This window comes from Xylona heveae (genome assembly GCF_001619985.1).
Source record: "Xylona heveae TC161 unplaced genomic scaffold L228scaffold_3, whole genome shotgun sequence".
NCBI classification, from domain to species: Eukaryota; Fungi; Ascomycota; class Xylonomycetes; order Xylonales; family Xylonaceae; genus Xylona; species Xylona heveae.
In genome coordinates, this window is record NW_017264195.1 from 1,840,822 (window position 1) to 1,860,987 (window position 20,166).

General features: G+C 48.7%; 5 protein-coding genes across 5 annotated transcripts; all 5 read right to left on the reverse strand.

Annotated features, from left to right (window-relative positions):
• Positions 1-257: 257 nt before the first annotated feature.
• On the reverse strand, positions 258-4,008 carry L228DRAFT_98373 (hypothetical protein). Its single transcript, XM_018337032.1, has 2 exons — positions 3,247-4,008; positions 258-3,173 (listed from the first exon to the last, which is right to left on the reverse strand). Exons 1-2 carry the CDS (start codon positions 3,674-3,676, stop codon positions 343-345), a joined length of 3,261 nt encoding a protein of 1,086 aa, XP_018190070.1. The 5' UTR covers positions 3,677-4,008; the 3' UTR covers positions 258-342.
• A 1,547-nt stretch (positions 4,009-5,555) lies between these two features.
• L228DRAFT_259722 (calcineurin-like phosphoesterase) lies at positions 5,556-8,363 on the reverse strand. The gene is made up of 6 exons (XM_018334186.1): positions 7,826-8,363; positions 7,618-7,719; positions 7,393-7,557; positions 7,020-7,331; positions 6,375-6,958; positions 5,556-6,319 (listed from the first exon to the last, which is right to left on the reverse strand). The coding sequence occupies exons 1-6, from the start codon at positions 8,151-8,153 to the stop codon at positions 5,801-5,803; spliced, it is 2,010 nt and encodes a 669-aa protein (XP_018190071.1). The 5' UTR covers positions 8,154-8,363; the 3' UTR covers positions 5,556-5,800.
• Positions 8,364-9,438: 1,075 nt separating this feature from the next.
• On the reverse strand, positions 9,439-12,102 carry L228DRAFT_218969 (hypothetical protein; the record flags this gene model as incomplete). Its single annotated transcript, XM_018330201.1, has 7 exons — positions 11,827-12,102; positions 11,341-11,562; positions 10,993-11,196; positions 10,777-10,905; positions 10,566-10,700; positions 9,871-10,504; positions 9,439-9,806 (listed from the first exon to the last, which is right to left on the reverse strand). Coding segments are annotated over exons 1-7 (1,920 nt in total), but the record flags the coding sequence as incomplete, so codon positions are not given.
• Positions 12,103-13,519: 1,417 nt separating this feature from the next.
• Positions 13,520-15,438, reverse strand: L228DRAFT_98394 (hypothetical protein). Its single transcript, XM_018337033.1, has 3 exons — positions 15,128-15,438; positions 14,670-15,067; positions 13,520-14,592 (listed from the first exon to the last, which is right to left on the reverse strand). Exons 1-3 carry the CDS (start codon positions 15,291-15,293, stop codon positions 13,828-13,830), a joined length of 1,329 nt encoding a protein of 442 aa, XP_018190073.1. The 5' UTR covers positions 15,294-15,438; the 3' UTR covers positions 13,520-13,827.
• Positions 15,439-17,062: 1,624 nt separating this feature from the next.
• Positions 17,063-18,893, reverse strand: L228DRAFT_98457 (Pkinase-domain-containing protein). Its single transcript, XM_018337035.1, has 2 exons — positions 18,458-18,893; positions 17,063-18,396 (listed from the first exon to the last, which is right to left on the reverse strand). The coding sequence occupies exons 1-2, from the start codon at positions 18,670-18,672 to the stop codon at positions 17,250-17,252; spliced, it is 1,362 nt and encodes a 453-aa protein (XP_018190074.1). The 5' UTR covers positions 18,673-18,893; the 3' UTR covers positions 17,063-17,249.
• Between the last annotated feature and the right edge of the window lie 1,273 nt (positions 18,894-20,166).

Below are 20,166 nucleotides of genomic sequence, written 5' to 3' on the forward strand. Positions count from 1 at the left end.
GTGACAGTGCAGTACGTGTAGTACGTGCTAGATTGAAGGGGAAGAAAAATTGAAGGTATCCAAACACAGCTTGAAAAGTTGAGCTGAGATGGATATATTTGCAAATTGCATGGGTGTGTGCATGTGTGTGTGCATGGCTGGGTAATTGTGAAGAGAGAGTCGAGACGACGCATTTTGATTGATTGAATAGTATTCTGGAAAAAAAAAAATGACTGGAAGAGAAAGAAGACTCAAAAGAGGTCAAGGGGTTTAAAAAGGAAAAGAAACGAAGACGCAAAAGACGGGGATAGGGGTACAGGAAGAGATAAGAAGTTAAATGATAAAAAGGAAGAAGAGACACATCTAAATCAAAATATCCTCATCCGAATCCTCATTATCACTGAATCGCCATTCGGGCCGCAGGATCCCATAGTCGACTTTCTTCACGCGTCTGCCGCGCGACGATGTAGTGACTTCATTCTTTTCACCAGCACCATCAACGCCTACGTCATTATAGTGAGAATCGTTTTCAAGCTTGATACCACCTCGTGCCTGGGCAAGTTTGTTCTTCTTGTGGTTGTTGTTGTTGGTGGAGGAGGATGACAAGGGGGTTTGATGTACGGGCGTGACTGGTCGTACTGGTCGAGGTGGGAGAAGTGAATGTGGTGGGCGGGTAGCGGGTGTAGATCCAGCAGCCGTACCCGCTGCGTCAGTTGCAGTTGAAGACGCGGTTGCAGTTCCAGTCTCGTATAACGCGATTGTAGGATTAGTAGTAGAAATAGTAGCAGGATTAGAAATAGTAGTGGTTGTTGTTGTTGGCGGTCGAGCACGACCACCTTCACTGCTACCGCCGCTACTCATGGTAGCTAGTCTGCCGCCAAAGAGTTCCAGGACGCTATTCCCCACAGGCTTGTTAGTGTTAGAATGTACGTCTGAGACGCGAGATGTCGTTGTGGTCTTCGACGTTGGCGGATGTTTCCGCGTACTAGGAGAAGACAGGTTCGGGTCGTTTCCACGCTTGGAACTGCTGATATGTGGAGTTGCTGTCGTTGTTGTTTTCGTGCTGGACGGGGGTTTGAATAGGGGAGATATGATAATGGGGTCTTCCAGGGATGTATTAATACTTTTGGCGTTTGCGGCATTCGTGTCGATAATTCCTGAGAGACGAGGACGTTTCGTAGTCTTCTTTTTTGTTGCGCTGGTGGTGGATACTGCGCCGGGAGTACTTTGCGCAGGTTCCGCGTTCCCACCGGTGCTTGTGGTCCGTTTTTCTGGTTGGTTGGAATTCTCGTTGCGGGGAATACCGCCGAAGATCATCTGCATGAGTACGTCGTGATCTTTTGATGACGACTCCAAATCAGACAAGGAGTCTTCGCGATTACGCTTCAACGTGCTCTGACTTTTCCCCATGGTTCTGTTGGGACCTGGCTCTTGAGCTTCGGTTTGATGGGTGGCGCCCGTAGGGGGAGGACGACGGCCGGGACGATGAATATCGGCTTCTTCGTCTTCTTCATCCTCGTCATCATCCTCGTCGTCTGGGAAGAGTTTACGGATTATGCGAGTTGAAGAGGGGCTACCAGATGGCTGTGAGTTGACGGAAATGGCGTCGTTAAACCCCGCGTTGGCCTGGCCATCTTTTACTTCGTCAGACTCGCTCGATGAGTTTTCGGAGCTATGGCTGCTTGACGTCGTGATAAATAAACTTCCACTGAACTGAGCAGGTTTCCTCCGCTGGGTACCCGGATCCTGCCTCTCCTCCCATTCTTGCAGTGCAGCGACAAGCGCATCATAGTGCTCGTGATTCCAACCGGTACACTGCAGTAGCGTCCAATTCATACGCAAACGTGGGGTTCGTTTCCGATCAAAATACGAGATAATCTCAGCCTCAGTCATGTTCGGCCGGTCCAGCATTTTTCGAGTGAGCAGTTCCTCACCCCAAGGTGACCCGTGCATTCTAGAAGCAATGTCCTCCCGCCTGACCTCTGACCACAAATGCCAGACTTCAAGCGGCACAATCTTGCGTCGGGCGATTTTGTACTCGCCCGCATACTCCCAGCCAAGACCCCGAGGGCGACCATGTTTGCCACTTGGTAATGGTTTCCGGCGGAAGACGGGATATCTCTCACCAACTTCGCCTTGGCCATCTTGTTCGTCAACCAAAGTCAAGGCTCCATTGTATCCTGGGAGTGGAGCATATTCGTGAATGTCTGGATCGATTTTGATAACCTCTGGACAGAGAAAGACTTGTTGAGTCTGCATCTCCCGGCTAACCTTGGCAAATGTAGTGCCGTGTTCGTCATTGCGAGAGATGCCAAAAAGAGCGGAATTGATAAAGTTGTCGGGAAACACGACAGGAGACGGTGGGAGGCGAATGTCAAGCGCACGGGGAAGAGCAGCAAACTCGTCCTGCACGTCTTCCATAGCCTCTATTGCGCGAGTGTAGCGCTTGTCACCCGTGACACTGCTGGCCGGTTCATGACCGAGGCCATCGCCTCCACCGGCGGGCAGAGTGGCAAGATCAAAATCGTCGGGGGAAGGACGAAGGGACGAGGGAACAACTCCCGGATGCCTGTTTGGGCGGTCCATCACATCCTCGCTGAGGCGGTACAGACTGTCACCTGAATCCTCAGCTTCCTTCACAGCTGGCCTTGACCGTCCATTTGAAATCGTACTATCCAATGTTCCTTGCCTCGCATGTTCGTCCAGCGGTCGGCCAGCTGGCACTTTTTCAAGAGTCGCCTCTTCATCCAAAGTCTCCTCTCCATCTAGGAGCATAGAGTCCCCTGGAATAGTAAATGAATTGTCGTCTTCGAACATATCGGCTCTGGGTTGCCGAGGGTCCTGCCCGGGTGCAAGAGGTGCCTGAGACTCATTGAGCTGAGCGGCGTTCCTCTCTTCACCACTGTTCTCTATGCTTTTCTGGTGCACCGATTGCTTCTTCTCTGCCAGCACTTTGCGAAGCGAGTCCCTCACGGATCCCAACAGGTTTTCCTGGCCATGTTCACGATCCTCGAGATCTTGCAAGCTGCTTCGGATCTTGATGCTTAGCCCATCAATCTTGCGAGTATACTCATCAACAGCGCGAAGGTCGGTGCGCAAATCAAGTATTTGCGTATGAGCCTTTTGCGTACTTTGTGCGATGTTATCGAGGAGATTGTAAATGCCGACCAGTTGTTGATCATGACTGTAGTTAGCTATGTCATAATTGGGTCAGTATGAATTGAAGTTGGCTGGAAAATAAAAAAAAGAAGCTTTTGGGGAACGTACGGGCTTTGTCTTGGTCGGCATTTTTAATTTCATCATAGCTCTTCTGCCGTTGGGTTGGAACATACGCTTCCACGACATCTCCAGGGGCGCTGCCGCCCGAGATCCTAAATGTAGCCTTGACTGGAGTATTTTTTGCCGTTGGGGGAAATTTTCGTGGCGCTTTAGTTGAACCGTCGGCTGCCTTTGAGGGCCATGAGTCAAGAATTTCCGGATTGCTTGGCAAAGTAATCGGGTTTGGTGCATTAACAGGCGTGAAATTCGATCCGGCCTGTACTCTGTTTCCTGTAGCCTTGTCCTTGTCCCGCTGTGTACCACCAAAGAGTTGTCCGCCGCTTTTGCCCCCTCGGCGAGCTTTTGGCATGCGTTTCTTAGGTGTTTTCTGTCCCGTGTTCCTGGTCACCGGGGATTGCTCCTGGGGTTTTGGCGTCATTTCGTCCCAAAGATCCACCAACTTGAACCTTGCTCAAAACGACCAACTGATCGTTCCACCAATGATGTGTCCAATGATGCCCTTTTCCAGCCAAGCCAGGAAATACGACAAAAATTGATTGCAGGTTTGAGTGAAGATGGACGTGAGCAACAATGTGGTAAGATTTGTGTTGTGTCAAGATCAAGAGTGAATTGGGTAAATTGCTTCAAGAGTCGCTGTAGTGAAAAGACAATAAAACAGATGAAGCAACAGAGAGAAGTCCCTTCTGCAGCAGCAGAAACCCAAGTGCCCGTGAAGCGATGTGAACAGCAAACACAATGACAAAGGATTCTCTTATTGACGTCCAGCTATCGCTTTCCCAATAGAACAATCACTGTTCAAGTGAAGTGAATGGTGAAAGCAAAACCACCAGACAAAAAGTCAAAGTCTGCAGAATCGACCAGAAAGTCTAAACTCCCCTGACAACTGAATCCAAAGTCAAATGATGATGATCAGAGGAAAATATCTCGTGATTCAACGCAAAGGTCAAAAAGTAATCAGGTACCTCAAATGATGTCAATAATGAATAAGAATCAAATTCATCCTGAAGTCTGTGCGCCTTAAGTGTATTTTATACACCGCGCATCAATTGTGATGGGAAGGCTGTGCAGCTGCGCTTCTGCGCATGTTATTCAAAGCTGAAGCGAGAGGGAGCGGGATGTCTGTTGCCGTCACGGAACAATTGTCTCTCCGCCCATTTGCGTTGCCTAGTGGACGCCGGTTTACACGTTGCCGCACCCTTGCAGCGAGTTTATTCTATTTAGATCCCGATTGCAGCTTGACCAACGAAGAAGCCAGGTATCTCCATGTGCTAGGGAGTTTTGTAAAAAAGAAGCAGCAACGGTTGGCGCGTGATGCAGGAACAGTTCAAGAGTTGTCGCGTATCAGAAGTGGCGGATGCCTCGAGCCTGAGGCGTTCAATATGATTAGGCGACGTGGGGCCGCCGGGGCCCAGAGGGGGGGGGGGAGAAGAGGAGGAGCGTAGCGAGGCGGCGCCAGGTCCAACCGATTCAACGAGAACTCTCAATTCCAAGACCCCTCTGTACGTTTTGCAAGTGTGACGTTGTTCCTTGGATGGGCTCTAGAAGTTGTTGTGTAAATAAGCCGTAGTTGATTATAAAGCGAGTTGCGAATAGAATGATTGATGGGGTCAATGTTTCAAGCCAGATCGAGAGAGATGGGATTGACTGGCTGGTACTCTATGAAGGTTGAAGAGACCGAGGACCCCGGTTTTAGGTTCTGAGTTGTTGCTCTTTTACCGAGATATCACTAATTTTAGTGAGAAAACTCTAACTGTGCCGCAGCTCTGCATGAGCGAGTGACAGAGAAGATGGTGGCTGAGACGACAACTGTAGGATTGTCTGCAATGTGGCTATGAACGATGCCTGCTCAACAGCGATAAAGGGAATTATTAGTACATGAGTCATGAACTGGTTTCAGCACAAAAATAACCCATGCTTAACAGACGAGAGGAATAAAAATAAAATCCCATGAGAATGCCAGAAAAAAAAAACATACAACAGCGGGGATTCGCTGGTCGTCACCGACCCAACTACTAGTCCGCCGATCTGAGGCTTATGTATGGCAGAGCGGACGGGATGCCCAGTTCTCCTCAGTCTATGGTCGTATGTATTAGAAATGCTTCAACAATGATTCATATACCAAGGGCTTTGCGAAAAAAAATTGACGTTTTGTTTATTTCCTTCTTTCCAAACCTTTCAAAACTCTGAGCAGATGTGTGCACGAAGATGGAGATAATATGACATTCTTTGTTAATAATGCTTATTCTTCTACACTGAGTTCAAATAAAAAAAGGGCATAAAAGACATAAGGTAAGTATAATGCTACACCGTCAATACCACAACCACTCAGCTCCACGTTCAACTCCTTGCCCGCCCACCCCCAACCGAAACAATACACTCTCCACGCCTCATCCCATGCCTGTATACATTACACTTTTTTTTAATGAAACAAACGTCAACATGACAAGCTTTTCAAATAATAAAAATCATCATCTCCTCAATCACTGTATTTTTTCATACTTGAAATCCGAATGAAAGAGGCGTCCGACAGGAATAAAGAAGGCTAATTGGAAAAGCCAATACCGGCACCCACGGGGCAGTTAGGCATGTTCTTGTGCCAATGGGTTTTGGCGTATTCGGGCAAGTAAGTCTGGGTAGAAAATGACTGAGGCATATAATAGGTGACGTCGGAGGTGGTGTAGTTCGCTCCAAGCTGCTGGAAGGCTGACAGAACAAACTTGAGCATAAAGTCGGTAAAGACATAGTCGACTGTTTCGGGCTCGCTGCCGTCCGTGGGGAAGGAAGCGTTAGCCTGAAAGTCAATGGGAACGTCATAGTACGGGATGACGGAGTGGATGGTATCGTCGCCGTTAGTGCCAAAGTCGTCGGTGGTAGTATAACCGGGAGTGAGCTCCTGACGGCGGAGCAGCTTGCCTCCAGGGTAGGAGCGCGACTCTAGATGATTATGCGTGATCGGCGGGTCGACGCACGAGTCGCGCTTCGGCATGGCGCCATATTCAGGGGTACCGGTGAGGGCATCACGCTTCTGGTACGGACCCGAGTTGAGGAGATCCAGCATTTGCTAGGTACCATATTAGCTCTTTCCCCCATTTCCAAAGGTGCGTAGGAAGACTTACGCTGGCAAACTTATAAGGCACATCAGGAATGTAGTAAAACTTGTTAATAAAAGGTGAGACGATGAATGAATCGTCGTAAGTGAAAGGGCCCTTGGCCAAGTCAAAGCGGACGCTGCCAGTGTTGGTACTAACCAGACGGGGCACGTCGGCACGAGACTGATTGACAACAGTGGCAGCAAGAGCATCAGTAAGGAGTGTGTAGATGTTTCCCGGGTCTCCGAATGGCTTGCAGTACTGGCAGTAAGTTTGAGGAGCGCAGCCGTAGAGACCGGTGAGGTTAAGCTGTTGGCGCATGGCGCTGATTTCACCAGTAGTACGCAAGCCAGCAGGGGTATCGAATGCGCGCTTCTGGCTGCCAGCAGCGTGGTAGGTGAAAGTGAGACGGTTCCAGTCAAGGTATCGGCGGGAAAATTTCAAGCCATAGTCCTGGGTAGCTGCACCACTGATATTGGCAGAAGCAGTGGTATTCACAGCGATCGGCTTCGTGGTCGGGTGAGGAACTCCATGAGGCTTCTGGGTGCCGGTAAAAGCGGTCGAGTTAATGCCGCTCATGGATAGCCATCCAAGGCTTTCGCAGTATCTTCCTATTAGGGGGGGTTAGAAATTTGCAAGAGAAATGGAATAACGTAGGTAGTGATCACGCACCAGACTCCAAGCCGGTTCCAAGGGTGTCGTAGACGACAAAGTCGCGGACGTGGGTATGGCCACCAAAGACTTGAATCGGGACATCTGGTCTCATCTTGCGGATGGTAGAATAGATAGTTCCCCAAGTGCTGGTAGGGGCGGTTGTCCGAGGAGGGTTGTGGCCGAGCAGAACGAAGAGATCAATGGGCTCAGTGAAGTTCACAGCACTTAGGAACCAAGGCTGCTTGACCATGTCCTTGGCCTTGGTGATGCGTGAAGCATTCGAGTTACCGGTGAAATCAAAGATGACGCCAAAAGACATGATCCGAAGACCTTGATTCAAATCAGCAATTTGCCAAAGAAGCCATTATGGAGAAGAACAAAGCTCATATACCGTGCTCAGTCGTAAAGTACCGGTACTTGGCACCAAGCGACTCGAATTTGCCCGTAGCAGGGTTGAGAATTTCGACGTTGCTAGTCAAGTATCTGTCGCCGTAGACCTTGGCGAAGCCATTGAATGTCTCATACGAGACCTCGGAAACATACAACTCGTGGTTTCCTAGCATTAATCTTTAGCATTTTATAAATACGTATGACTATAGCCCACATATTTACATACCAATTGTCAGGAGATCATAATCGATATTCTCAAAGACAGGGTTCGAAAATGCTCCATCAGGGCTGGTGGCATCGCTAAGACCAGCACCATCATGCAAATCGCCTGTACGCAAACTCATATCAGTCCATCGCGTTCAACTTGGAGTTGGGCATTTCAGAGTTCATGGAGAGATGTGGAGTCTTATTGAGTAGTTTACATTGCTACTTACCAGTGTCAACCAAGAGCAAGTCCACATCCATATCTTTGGCCTTCTTCTTCATATGCTTGGTGAACGAGACAAAGTCACCCCAGTCGGCACCGTAGTTTTGCTCCTTGATATGGCCTTCCAGCCATCCATGAGTGTCGGTGGTGTGCAGAAAGTTAATCTGACCCCATTCCAGGGGACCACGGGGCAGCACCGTTGCGTTCTCAGCATCAGGCTGCATGCGACGAACGTTTCTAGTGAGGACGACATTGTTTTGAGGGCCATAGCAGCTGTCGCAAGCCAAAGCAGTCAACGCCAATGGCGCCAGGCCGAGAAGATGTCCCGCGCGCATGTTTCTAAATGGCAGAGGACAATAGACAGGCGCAGTGATCGGCCTTCTGGTATACCAGAGTGCAAGACGACAACGATAACAGCGAGGTCGACGCTGCTTCTGCTGAAGCCGCCAAATGCATCCAGTAGAGGTCGGCCATGGTTTTTATAGGACGAATTGAAATCATCTCTTGGGAGGTTCTTTGCGATCAACGCCAAAGAGAGATGCAGGGGTCAACTGTGACAATCTGATATCTCTTCTGGATTCGTTACCCACGTGCATTAGGCCTTGGTCCCCTATCGCTCAGAGGCGCACGGTCGGAGGTTGAGAATAAACGACCTTCCCTGTCAAGTAGCACCCGATGCAGCTTCGGTCCTCGGCCCAATTGTGGGACGCTTTGCCTTCGTCCCTCTTTAGCACCAAGAACCAATTACAGACCAACTCAAGGCCACCGGAAAGCTTAGCTCTCGTGCCGACGAGGAACTTCTCCTAATGCGCAATGGAGATTCCCAGCTGCCGCACTTTGACGTAAGAGTATTCTGGGTGTTACGATCTTTGGAGAACCTGCATAGCGTATCACCTCCTCCCCGCAAGATGAGCATTTTGCTGTCCAATGTTGTAACAGCAATGAATGGGCGAGGTACAATTGATAAGAAAGATCCCAGATCCAGAAGGAGTTCGGATTCAGCCGATCCTATTATCTCTGGTGATGATAAGCATATCATCCACTGATAGGTCTTGTTGACGGCTGTATCAGCATATCTCACAAACTGGCTAATAATCTGCTCGAGCCAGTGTAATCATTTGGTTCTCTTGGAGGTGCGGGTATGCCAGGAACATCCCCGCAATCAATGGTGCCGAAACCATGTGGGAGTACGTAGTAGTCTCACTTTAGCCAAGACACAAACTCTGTTCAGCTCTCTTCGAGAAGGCCCGAAAGACCCCGTAATCCGCAACAGTTGAGACTTTCAATTCTTAAGCATTACCTATGTGGCCAGTCGGAATGCTGCCTCAATACCTCATTGATTGTGCCAATGTGTAATAAATTTGTACTTCGCAGTCATGGAGAGTAGCACCGCCGCACGGCTTTCTCGAGATATATTCACGTAGACCTCGACAGTTTTCATAGATTCATTAAAATTGGTATATACCTTAACTTATAAAAAATGCTTCTTCCCACGTGGAACAATCAAAAATTAGTACGAATTCAAAAAAAGCAAGATAACCTAGGTAGATAGCCCACGCGAGCTAGAGATCTCCATTGTTATCATGCATTTCATTTCGCAGGCCGCCGAATAGCGCCAACGCCAAGCTCGCCTTTTCCAAGCTTGCTGGTATGATCCCAATCGACGCGCTTCAAGGGTCTATATGCAGGATCCCACATCTGCTCTCGAACCCATTCCTCAAGCGCATGATCATCAGATGGGATACCCTCTTCGCGCGCCAGGCCTTCTTCAACAGATTGCTTGATAACGGCCTTTGCAATGTGCACACTGATTTCTCGCACATCGACGACATCAGGGAGCAGACCCCGATTAGGATCTTTCAGTGCTGGGGATTGAGCAGCGAGCGCTTTGATAGCAGCGACGAGCATTTTCTCAGATAACAGCTTGGTCCGGGAAAGGACGGCGCCGAGTCCAATTCCAGGGAAGCAAGTAGAGTTGTTGCATTCAGCTATTTGTCATGTTAGGAAGCATGTCCTCGGTTTTCCTCATGTCCAACTAAAAGTAACACTTACCAACTTCATACTTTTTGCCACCATGCTCGACGGGCGGGAATGGGCTGCCAGTTGCAATGAGAGCCTTGCCATCTGTCCAAGCATTGATGTCTTTCGGATCGGCCTCGTGGAGCTTGGTAGGGTTGCTCAAGGGGAACACAAGGGGGCGTTCAACATGTTTGGCCATTTCCTTGATGACTTCTTCCGTAAAGGCTTTCGGCTTCGTCGAGGTGCCAATAAGCACATTCGGTTTGACCTCTTTGACAATCTCGAGTAGATTGTCGTGCTTTTTGCCTTCCCACTCGGCATCGTCACGCGCATACAAAATTTGACCGTGAGTAAGCTTGTCCTTCTGGGATTTTAGTAGCACACCTGGCTTGTCCACACACCAGATTTGCTTTGCGGCTTCCTCCTTGGATTTCCCAGCATCCGTCGCAATGGCATCGCGAATCTGGTCTGCGATACCGGTACCCGCAGTGCCTGCACCAAACATGACTATTCTCAGGTCGGCCAGCTTCTGCTTGCTCACATGGAGACCACTCATGATGGCAGCAAGGGTGACACATCCGGTCCCTTGCACGTCGTCGTTGAAGCAAGGAATCTGACTGCTGTACTTGTCAAGAATCCGTCGAGCATTAGGCAGCCCAAAGTCCTCCTTCATTTAACGTCAGCATTCTCATATGTATATAAAAACAATGGAGATCAACGACACGTACGAAATGGATATAAGCCCGCGGGTATAGCTTTTGCGCAGATTGGACAAACTTGTCCACAAAGGCGTCATACTTTTTGCCCCGCACACGTTTTTGGCGTAGTCCCAGATAAAGCTCGTCATTGAGCAGCTCTTCGTTCTACAAAAGTCGATCAGCTCAACTCTTGGCAAAGCTATCTTCACGTTGCCTTTGCTCGAATGGGGGTGCAACATACATCCGTTCCACAATCAAGAACAACAGGCAAGCTCCTTGATGGATGGATACCAGCGCAGAGCGTTGTAATCACCAGCTTCGCGACGGAAATCAGGATACCTCCGACACCTTGATCTCCAATACCGAGAATCTACCCCAGAAAAAGAAAAATAACATGTAAGGAATACTATACTACCACTCTGAAATGAACATGCTACCATGCTCTTAGAAGACTCACCTGCTCGCCATCCGTAACAACAATGTAATCAATATCTTCTGGGTCTCCCCACTGGGCGAGGTCCCCCTCGACACGGTCCTGATCTTCAATGTTTAAGAAGCACCCGTCCGGCCTTCTAAACAGACGGGAATAATTCTGAATAGCCTCTCCTTCCGTCGGGGTATAAATGATGGGAAACATTTCTTTCAAATGGTCTAGAATAAGCTATCATTCACAAAATGAATCTTCTTGTTAGCATGTTCTCGACTTATTCTTTTCTCCGCCTTCAAATCTCAGCACCCCCAACTAATTTTTTTTTTTTAAAAAAGAAAAAAAAAAAAAAAAAAGCCAGATCACGCTGAAACTTACCTTGTAGTACAAAACCTCATTCTGCTCTTTCATGCTCGTCATGAATGTATTTTTGGCCAAGTTATCCGGGCAGCTTTGATACTGCTGATATGCGCGCCGCACCTGCTCCTCCAGCGACTGGATATTTGCGGGCAACAGCCCATAGAGACCAAAGTCTTTGCGCTCTTCAGGCGTAAAGGCCGATCCTTTATTCAGATATGGAGAGCGGAGAAGCGCGGAGCCCTAAATGGCTTATGTTAGAATCTCTAGTTTTCCCATTTGTTCCTTTTGCTCAAATGCTTCCGGGCCTTTAATAAATCATCTTTTTATGAGTAGACATGGTGAAATCGCACAGGTAAATAAATGGGTGGTGTATAAACCAAAACACGCGCAAACGCGGGGAAGTACACATATGATAACGTTCATTTTGAAAAGTCCACCACGTTTTTTTGTACAGATATGCTTGAAGGGGGAAATATTTTATTTTAAAAATTTTTTACGACTTACAGTCAAGGCACACTCCTGTGGCCCAGAAGTGGACAGCGGAAGGTGTCCAAAATGAGGATTTTTGCGCTCCTGCTTTGACGGCATTTTGCAAGAAGTAGTGTTGTGGAAGTGAGAAACTGCAGAGACTCGCACAGCTGATGTCCGTGGGCGCAGTGTTGTCCGCCGAGTGAAACCAAGTACAGTCTGCTTCGAAGTATGATACCCTATTGCCAAGGTCGGACTCGCCATTAATTTGTAGTGTCCCGAGCGCGAAAAACACTACAGTTCTTAGCAAAGTGTCACGGAAGGGGAATTGTCAGAATGGATTAAGAAGGGGAGTAGGTAGGTAACCAAAAAGTGTGGAAGGGACATGGATCAGGGCTTCAATATGTATATGCACGGCAAGGTTTAAGAAAAGCAACAATAGCAATTCCCGTTTCTTTCTTCCCGTGTTTCCTCATCGAACAATTACAATTTATGATGTGAACTCTACGAGTAGCAGCATAAGATTTCTAAGATCTCCCATGCCCTCAAGGAGTCGGAGAATTACGGAGGAATGGGTAATTTATCCAGGACATGTGTCTTGCGTACGGAAAACATTCCGATCGTTATGTTGCTAAAGCAGCTGGGTCCTTGATGCAATGACGTTAACCCTACGAAGTTACGCTGGGGGAAACTTGCGTCAGGACGTAGAAAGCGAAACGTCACGTCCCGCGTTGGTGCTTGAATGGAAGACGTGGGTTCGGTTGGTCGGCCAGCAGATAAGGGAACTAAGTTAAGGGGCATTTAGCAACCCCAAAGAGTTAACCATAACGTCAGAATTAATACGGAGTAATTACCACAACACAACCTATTTCGCTGGTCGAATAGGATTTATACGAGGGCGACGAATGGGAATTGCGGAGATCTCGATCCTACTTGAGAAAACACACCAGCTCGAATTCATTTGACTTGGTGCGATAAGGAGATTTCTCCGCTTTAGGCTTTAGGTCTGAGAAGCCGGTTTGTTACTCCGTAGGCTAAGATAAAGCATGCCAAGCCTTATGGTAGGCTGCGACAACAAGCGTTGCACACACAGCTACATGTTTGCGCCCGGATAATTCACAGCCTGTAATTAGTATGACCCTTGAATTCCCTGGCCCCAAATCCGTTTGTGTCAATTGAACCCACTTCACTCAGGACACTGGTCCATTTCACATGCATCTAAGGTCACAACAGCATCTGCCAGAAAAGGAATTATTCCAAAAGTATTCTTGTTCGTTGGAACACATTTGACTAGAAGATACAATAGCACGGTAGAAGGACAAGGCAAAAAGCAAGAACAGAACAACAGCAACACCCGCTGTATTATAGCTAAAAAGAGATCTCATAATGAAATGGGAGAAAAGATGGGAAATTTGAACTGACCATTAAAGAGACCTACATGATACAGAGCAACTCAGAGCCCCCAACGGGCCATCTGAGGAGGGCAACGAGGTAAAACCTCGGCCCATACGAGAGAGATAAACGAAGTATGTTGTAGCTATATCGAAGAATGCAGTTCTCTTGGTCCCCAAAAAAGAGTATTGCCATCAGTCAAAGCTCATCGCACATTAGGGCAAAAACAAGGCGCACTCGACTAAAAAGAGCAAAGCCAGTTGATTGCTTGTCCCACTCACCAATGGGAGCCCCAGACCAGGCGACGGTATTGTAAATTATTTCCTAGTCGGTGTCATTTGTTCCGATTAAGCCAGAAGACGTACTTCTGCAAGGCAATCATCATCCTAAGACTAAGTTTTCTGTGCTCTCTTTTTTCCTTTTTTGATTCAAGCGTAAGGCGGAAAAGCAAGACTTAGCTGAATGGATCTGGCCCTCCCACCATGCAGATAGCGATCCCGATAGCTTTCCTGGTGAGGAGGATCAACATGCAAAGGGGCCAAAAGAGGAGGTGTACTGCAAGCAAAAGCAAGCCTGAGAGGCCGATTTGTAGGTAGGATAAGAGAGACAGCAGTAACTTCGCTGAGCTGAACAGGCTGGCAGACTCTAGATGTGCTCGTCTGTGACCTCGTCTTGGTCGTCGACAACGCCCGTGACTGTAGCTTCAACTGCGCTGCCTAACACAGTTTCCTCTTTATTGTCGGGGACAAAAGCGTACCTAGGAAGCTTGGCCATCTTCTCTTCCGGACTGACTTCGTTATCGGAATAGACCAGCTTCGAAGCCTTCTCCTTCTTGGCCTTCTTCTCACCTTCTGCCGGCTTGCCCTCGGCAGCCTTGGCCTGACCTTCTGCAGATCCTGAGACGGGAGGTTGAGTGGCGGTTGCCGGGCTCGGCACAGTTTGAGGGTATTGTCCGTTAGCCGTTTGTTGGGGGGACGCGCCTGGTGGTCCCACAGGAGTGGCGCCCTTTTGATGTAAAGGAACGCCATGATGCATCTGCTGCATTTGCGAGGGATTGAAATGCGGCGCACTAAAAGAAGGTCGCTGCGGTAAACCAGGCGCAGTAGGGGGCAAACTGCCTGGTCGCGGTTGAGGTAGCCCACTGGGTTGAGGGGGCGTAACAGAAGGCAAGGGTTGTTGGTAGGGCAAGGTAGGACTTGCAGCATTGAACCCTGGCTGGCCCGGGAAGGGCTGCATCCCGGGAGGACCATATCCTGGCTGCTGAACAAACGGCGGCTGACCCTGCTGGAAAGCCGGCGCAGAGGCGACAGTGTCGCCATATTGCTGAGGGAAATTAGGGAAGCTTGGATTAGCTTGCATACCAGACGGCTGTGGTGGAGTTTGCTGCATAAAGGGAGCACCGGCCTGTGGCTTTTGAAAGACGAAAAAGAAGATGTCAGAACGCCTGTATTCGTAGTTGGGGATCGTTTTGTTTCCATGGGACTTACAAATCCTGCTGGCACACTTTGGCCCACAACGGGGCTTTGACTACCAGTTTCTGCGGGAGTGGGAGTCACATCGCCACTACTCGTTTGGCCGCTTGCTTCAGCAGCCTTCCTGGCTTTGTGTTCCGCTAACCGCTTCTTGATATCCGAAGGCGATTCGAACTTTGGTTTCTTAGGTGCACTGCCGGCCGTTCCCGGAGCCGGGTTTCCGGTAACTGCGCGGCGATCGGCCTCAGCTTGGTGGAATTGACTAAGTATCCTCTGATTATGCGTTCCTAGGACATCCTCTGGGATACCCTCCATGCCAAAGATCTCGACGTCTGTGCCTGTACGGTTTGGCAATGCATTCTCGACTGCACCAAGATTTTCCTTGTGTACTTGGTTCATATGAACGGACAAACCTAATCTTGTGTCAGTTTCCAGGAGTAGAAAAGGCCAATGAAACTTGCGGCAAAACCTACCTCCGGCGGTATTTAACCTGCGACCACATCGCTCACACTTGAAGTGCTTTGCCTTTTGATGAGAAATGAGAATCTTCAGGTCGTCAAAATCACGCTCACAATAGTAGCACCAAGGCCGAGACAGAATCTCCTCGACGTCGGGGTGACCGCGCTTCTTCTTTCCCATTTTTTTGCTTTTCGACGGCTCTTGATTTATCTCTAGGGAATTGAAAGCTTTGTAGCCTTGTCGACTCCAGTTCAGCTTTAGGTGTATTGTATGCAATTTTCTACACCTCGATTGAGAATGTTCTTGTGTTCGACTTGCGCTCCTTGACAATGGTAAGTTAATGATAGCATCGATGTATGGCATGTCGAGGCTGAGGCTCGCGGCTCGCTTACGTAACAGCGTCCGTGCGATCCGTTCCAATTTGTTTCTTTAACCGAATGTCAACTGTTGGTCCTGTCCTCGTGTGTTTCTCTCAGATCCGTTCCCTCCAGTATTTTTTCTCTTCTCGCATAAATTTCTTTGGCTGTCTTTTCATTCTCTCGAGGAGAAACATTTAAATGGCGCAACCCACCTCATCTGTTCCGACGATCGGTTTCAACGGTAGTGAGAATGGATATTTCAGATCCATCTCCGCAAGAGATATAATGCTTCTGGGTCCCTGCTTGCCACACCTGTTCACTTCTGAAGGGCATACAGATCAGCCTGCCGTTCCCGTCCATTTTTATCGACATGCGTCTCGATGAACACCAACATGCTCTCAAGACCTATTTAATCAAAGCTCCAGAGAGCTACTAACCTATAACTCTCCCTACTGTATTCCAGCGTGCTGACGAAAAGAAAAAGCCAAGACGGCCATTGAGCGAAAGAAAGATAGAAAACAAGAAAAACCGGAAATCAAATATCATGAATCTCAAGCTCAGGCTCAAGCTCGAGCCAATCCGAACCACACTCCTCCAAAACGCAACGTCCCCCATCTCAGTCTCTTCTCTCAAACTCCTACAAGACTCCTCCCGCCCTTCTCGGTGAGAAGGGCGGGGGGGACCAAAACCTGATACTGCGTCTTGCGGTGAAGGATTTTTGGGGACTTTGGGGCGAACGAAGCCAGGGGAAACACCGGATGATAACCAAAATCTGGGGACTTTACCTGAGCTATGTTGCAAGAATAAAAACCTTTAAAAGGGCCCTTCATAGTTCACGCACTTTGAGACCCCTTCTCTCCTCCTTTCCGAAGGGGTAGGGAGGGGATCATGTTTCTATACAAATGTGTGACTCCTTGCGCGCCTACAAGAATACTTTTTTTTTATTTTATAGTCTTTATTTTTAGCCATAACTATTGTATATCCACATGTTCAAGGTTCGAGAGGGGCCTGAATGTAGAGAACGTGAATATAATTCCTGTTAAAAGAGTGTCAAATGCTACAAGATGATCTGTGGTGCCTATAATGAGAGCATTCTCGGATGTATTTATACTGAGGACATTCAATCAACGACATTAAATCACAAGCGACTAGTATTTGCATGATCTCGAATAAATCAATTCAATGCAATTCCATTTCGTAACCGCAGCGATGGATGTGTGTATCGATCAAATAAAGCTACTATTCCGTCTTCCCAGGAAAAAAGAAGAAAACAAGCAAGAAAGGAGAAGGGTCCTGCACCAGCAGTGTCCCTGATGTTGTGTGCCCATATCCCGTGAGATGAAAGAAGAGAAATGGAAAAAGAAAATAGACAAGAGAGTCAAGGAGCAAAACAACAAAAGCCATGTCCCAATCCCAGTTATGCACCTGCAACGCGTTTCGATTCACAATGGAGGAAGAGAAAAGCAGAAGAAAAACGAAAGACAAAATGAGATCGAGAGATGAGAAAACGAATAATGACCATCAGTGATAAAAGTGAAGACATGAACACCGTTAAACCCGTGGCATTTGGCATCTTCTCTTTTCCCCTGCCAACCTTGAAGTGGCCAAAAGGAGACGCCAAAGATAATGCACAATGTCTATCATCGTAGAGAGCTACGTGTGGAGGTCCTAAGGTAGCCGCAAAGAACCGCGCGAAATATAAAAGCGGTGCGAAATGAAGTCGTCCATGTACGTCGTCGAATGAGAAACGCAAATGCTCAAGGTAGTCTTTTGGGGTTTAAACAACCTCCTGACGCAATTTGCTAGCTTCAGGAGCTCTCCGGCCTCTCCGTCCGAGAAGCGTTGCATTGTCTAGACTCAGCTCAAATGGAGCCTGTCGTCTTCTCGCCTGTTGTCTGGCAGCAGCAGCAACAGCAGCACTATGTTGGCCATAGCCCTTTTGTTGGCCAGCAGGTTGTTGTCTTGCGGCTCCAGAAATATTGGTGTTTCGGAGTGTTTGCTCCACCTTGTGCACATCGGCGTCCTTGGAGCGAGGAAGCTTTGCAGGCGGATGTTGCGACTGAGGGTCATATCCATAGGCCTCATCCTCATCCTCGTAGTCGTCCTCATTTAGCGAATTCAATCCATTGATACCATTAGCACCGCGATATCCTTGCTTGAAATTCTTTCTGCGCTTGCCTTCCTCTTCTTGGCGATGCACAGCATAGCTGACATCAAACACTTCTCGGAGGTTGACAGCGCCAGGCGATCTAAAGTCCATTCGACGCTCAGCTCCAGGTGTCTCGCCAATCCGAGCAGACAGAGGCTGGTGTGGCGCTTGGTCAACAATTTCGGGCGTCAAGCCAAGATCGACGCCCTGGCGCTTGTGGAGCGGAGTAGCCAAGGGAGGTGCATCGGCGGCGGCAAAGGTCTCTTCGTTGGCTTGGCGAATCCAAGGGTGGTTCAAAAACTGCTTGATAGTATAACGCTTCTCGGGATCAACAGTCAAAAGATGTGAGACCAGATCCTGAGCCGGCTTTGAGATATCATCCCACCAGGGCGACAAGAAAGTGTATTGACCTCGGGCAACCTTCTCCGTGAGGACCTGAATACTCTCGTCATAAAACGGGGGGAAACCGCAAAGCAAGGTATAGAGCACGCATCCAAGCGCCCACATGTCAACACTCTTGGAGTATCGCTCATCCTTTACAATCTCGGGCGCAGTGTAGCCGACGGTACCGCAGGGCGTCATCGTCTGATTGTCCCACACAACCTTGGACAGACCAAAGTCGGCAATTTTGATTAAACCAATGCCTCCTGCTCCAATTCCGGGAATGAATTCTCCTTCATCAACCTTGTCTTCATCATCTGGGCCCTTGGGCTTGGGATTTCTAGTGGGAATGAATTGACTCGGGTAAAACAAGATGTTCTCGGGTTTAATATCTCTGTGACGAAAAGGTTTAGTGACGTTGGTCAATTATATGGGTGTTTTAAAAATCGACGAACCTATGAACAACACCAGCCTCCTCGTGGAGATATATCAACGCTTTTGCAACTTGAAGGATGACGTGTCGGCTGAGATCTTCGCTGAAGTATGTGAGGCGAACAATCTGGTGGAAGAGCTCGCCACCAGGACAGAGCTCGAGAACGATGTAATAATATTGTTTGGACTCAGAAAACTCGACAAGCTTGACAACATTTGGATGGTCCAGTTGTCGCATGATCTGGACTTCTTTGAGAATATTCGATCGCTGTATTGGATATGACGTCAGCAATCAACTCTTGTTGCACCCTGGAAGAGACAGAGAATCGCCGACGAAGAGAGAGAGGAAATGCGGCTCCAACGACCTAAGAAAATTGACTGTGCTGAAAGTGGTAAAAGACTACGGAAAGTATTGCGCACCTCCACGACCTTTGGTTGCTTTTTGAAATTCGGGTGGAGCCTATCATCGCCCTACACACGGTGGCCGCCGTTGGCGAAAAATCTCCGACGAGAAAAGAGATATGGAACACTCCGAAAAAGATGTAGAAGGAGGAGTAGTAGCACACCAAAAGAGGCCGAGAGTACACATACAATTGAGACGCGCCAACAAATTTCGCAAAGGAGAGGAAGAAAATGGAGAAGCAGCAGTAGCAAGAGGCACTGTCGCCGAGGAGCAAAAGTCAACGTACCTGATTTGAATTCATTTCATACTTTCGAACCACCTTGATCGCCACTTCTCCGGCATCACCGACATTGTCCCTTGCTTTGTAGACGTTGCTGAAAGCACCATCGCCCATCTTCTCGAGCAGAGTCCACCGCTCAAGACCGGGGTATTTGGGTAGTTTCCCTTGCGCTGCTCTCTCCTCTGCCACTATCCGTGCCACGAGAGAAGGATCATATTCCTTGTCGCGTCTGACGGCACCACCTGCTGCCAAGTGTTGATGATCACCCGCGGCTTTGGCGGCGACTTCACCAGCCTGGGCAGCAACGTTGCGGTTGTCGCCGGCGGCGACGGAGTAGTCTGCACCAGGGATGGCCGCAGTTCCATGAGGGGGCTGTTTCTTTTCCTCAACGCCAGCTAGAGGATCACTAAAGGCACGGTGATCTGGCTGTTTGGGAGCCGGTGCGTAATTCTGATATCGATGTTGCTGAGCATTGACAGGGCTCACATTCGTCGTCGGGTCGCCATGCGAAGGGTTTGCAACGCGCGCCTGTTTGCCGTGGCGGATGAAGTTTTTAAGATTCTGTATGGTACTCATGATTAGATCCGACGCCACAAGGCGATAAAGTAAACGGTCTTCTGTCTCTGTGCGACAGTGGCAAAGACTAAGGAAAATAAGAGACGACGGTGAACAAAGACAATAATGTAACGGTAAAGAGAGAAAACGAAGTCCGCCTCGATCAGAGCGAAATTTTCTGAGAGGTCGGGGGGAGGGGCGGCGTGAGCTAGCCGTAGGAGAATGGAAGAGAGGTGATGCGGGAAGGTGAATGAATAATCTGGCGAGACAGAAAATACAAAAAGGGTGCGGGAAAGGGTGGGAAAAGTAACGAGACAGCTAAGGTTTCTTAGGTTCCGGAACGCTGACTGGATCGATGATGTATGTAGCTAAATTGGGGGGGCCGGAGGAGGGAAGAAGTGACGGAACCTAGGGTATGACGATGATAGAGTGGAAGGGAGGGGGGGGCGACGGGAAGAGAAAGCGTAGTAGAGGGGACGCAAGTACAAGCAAAA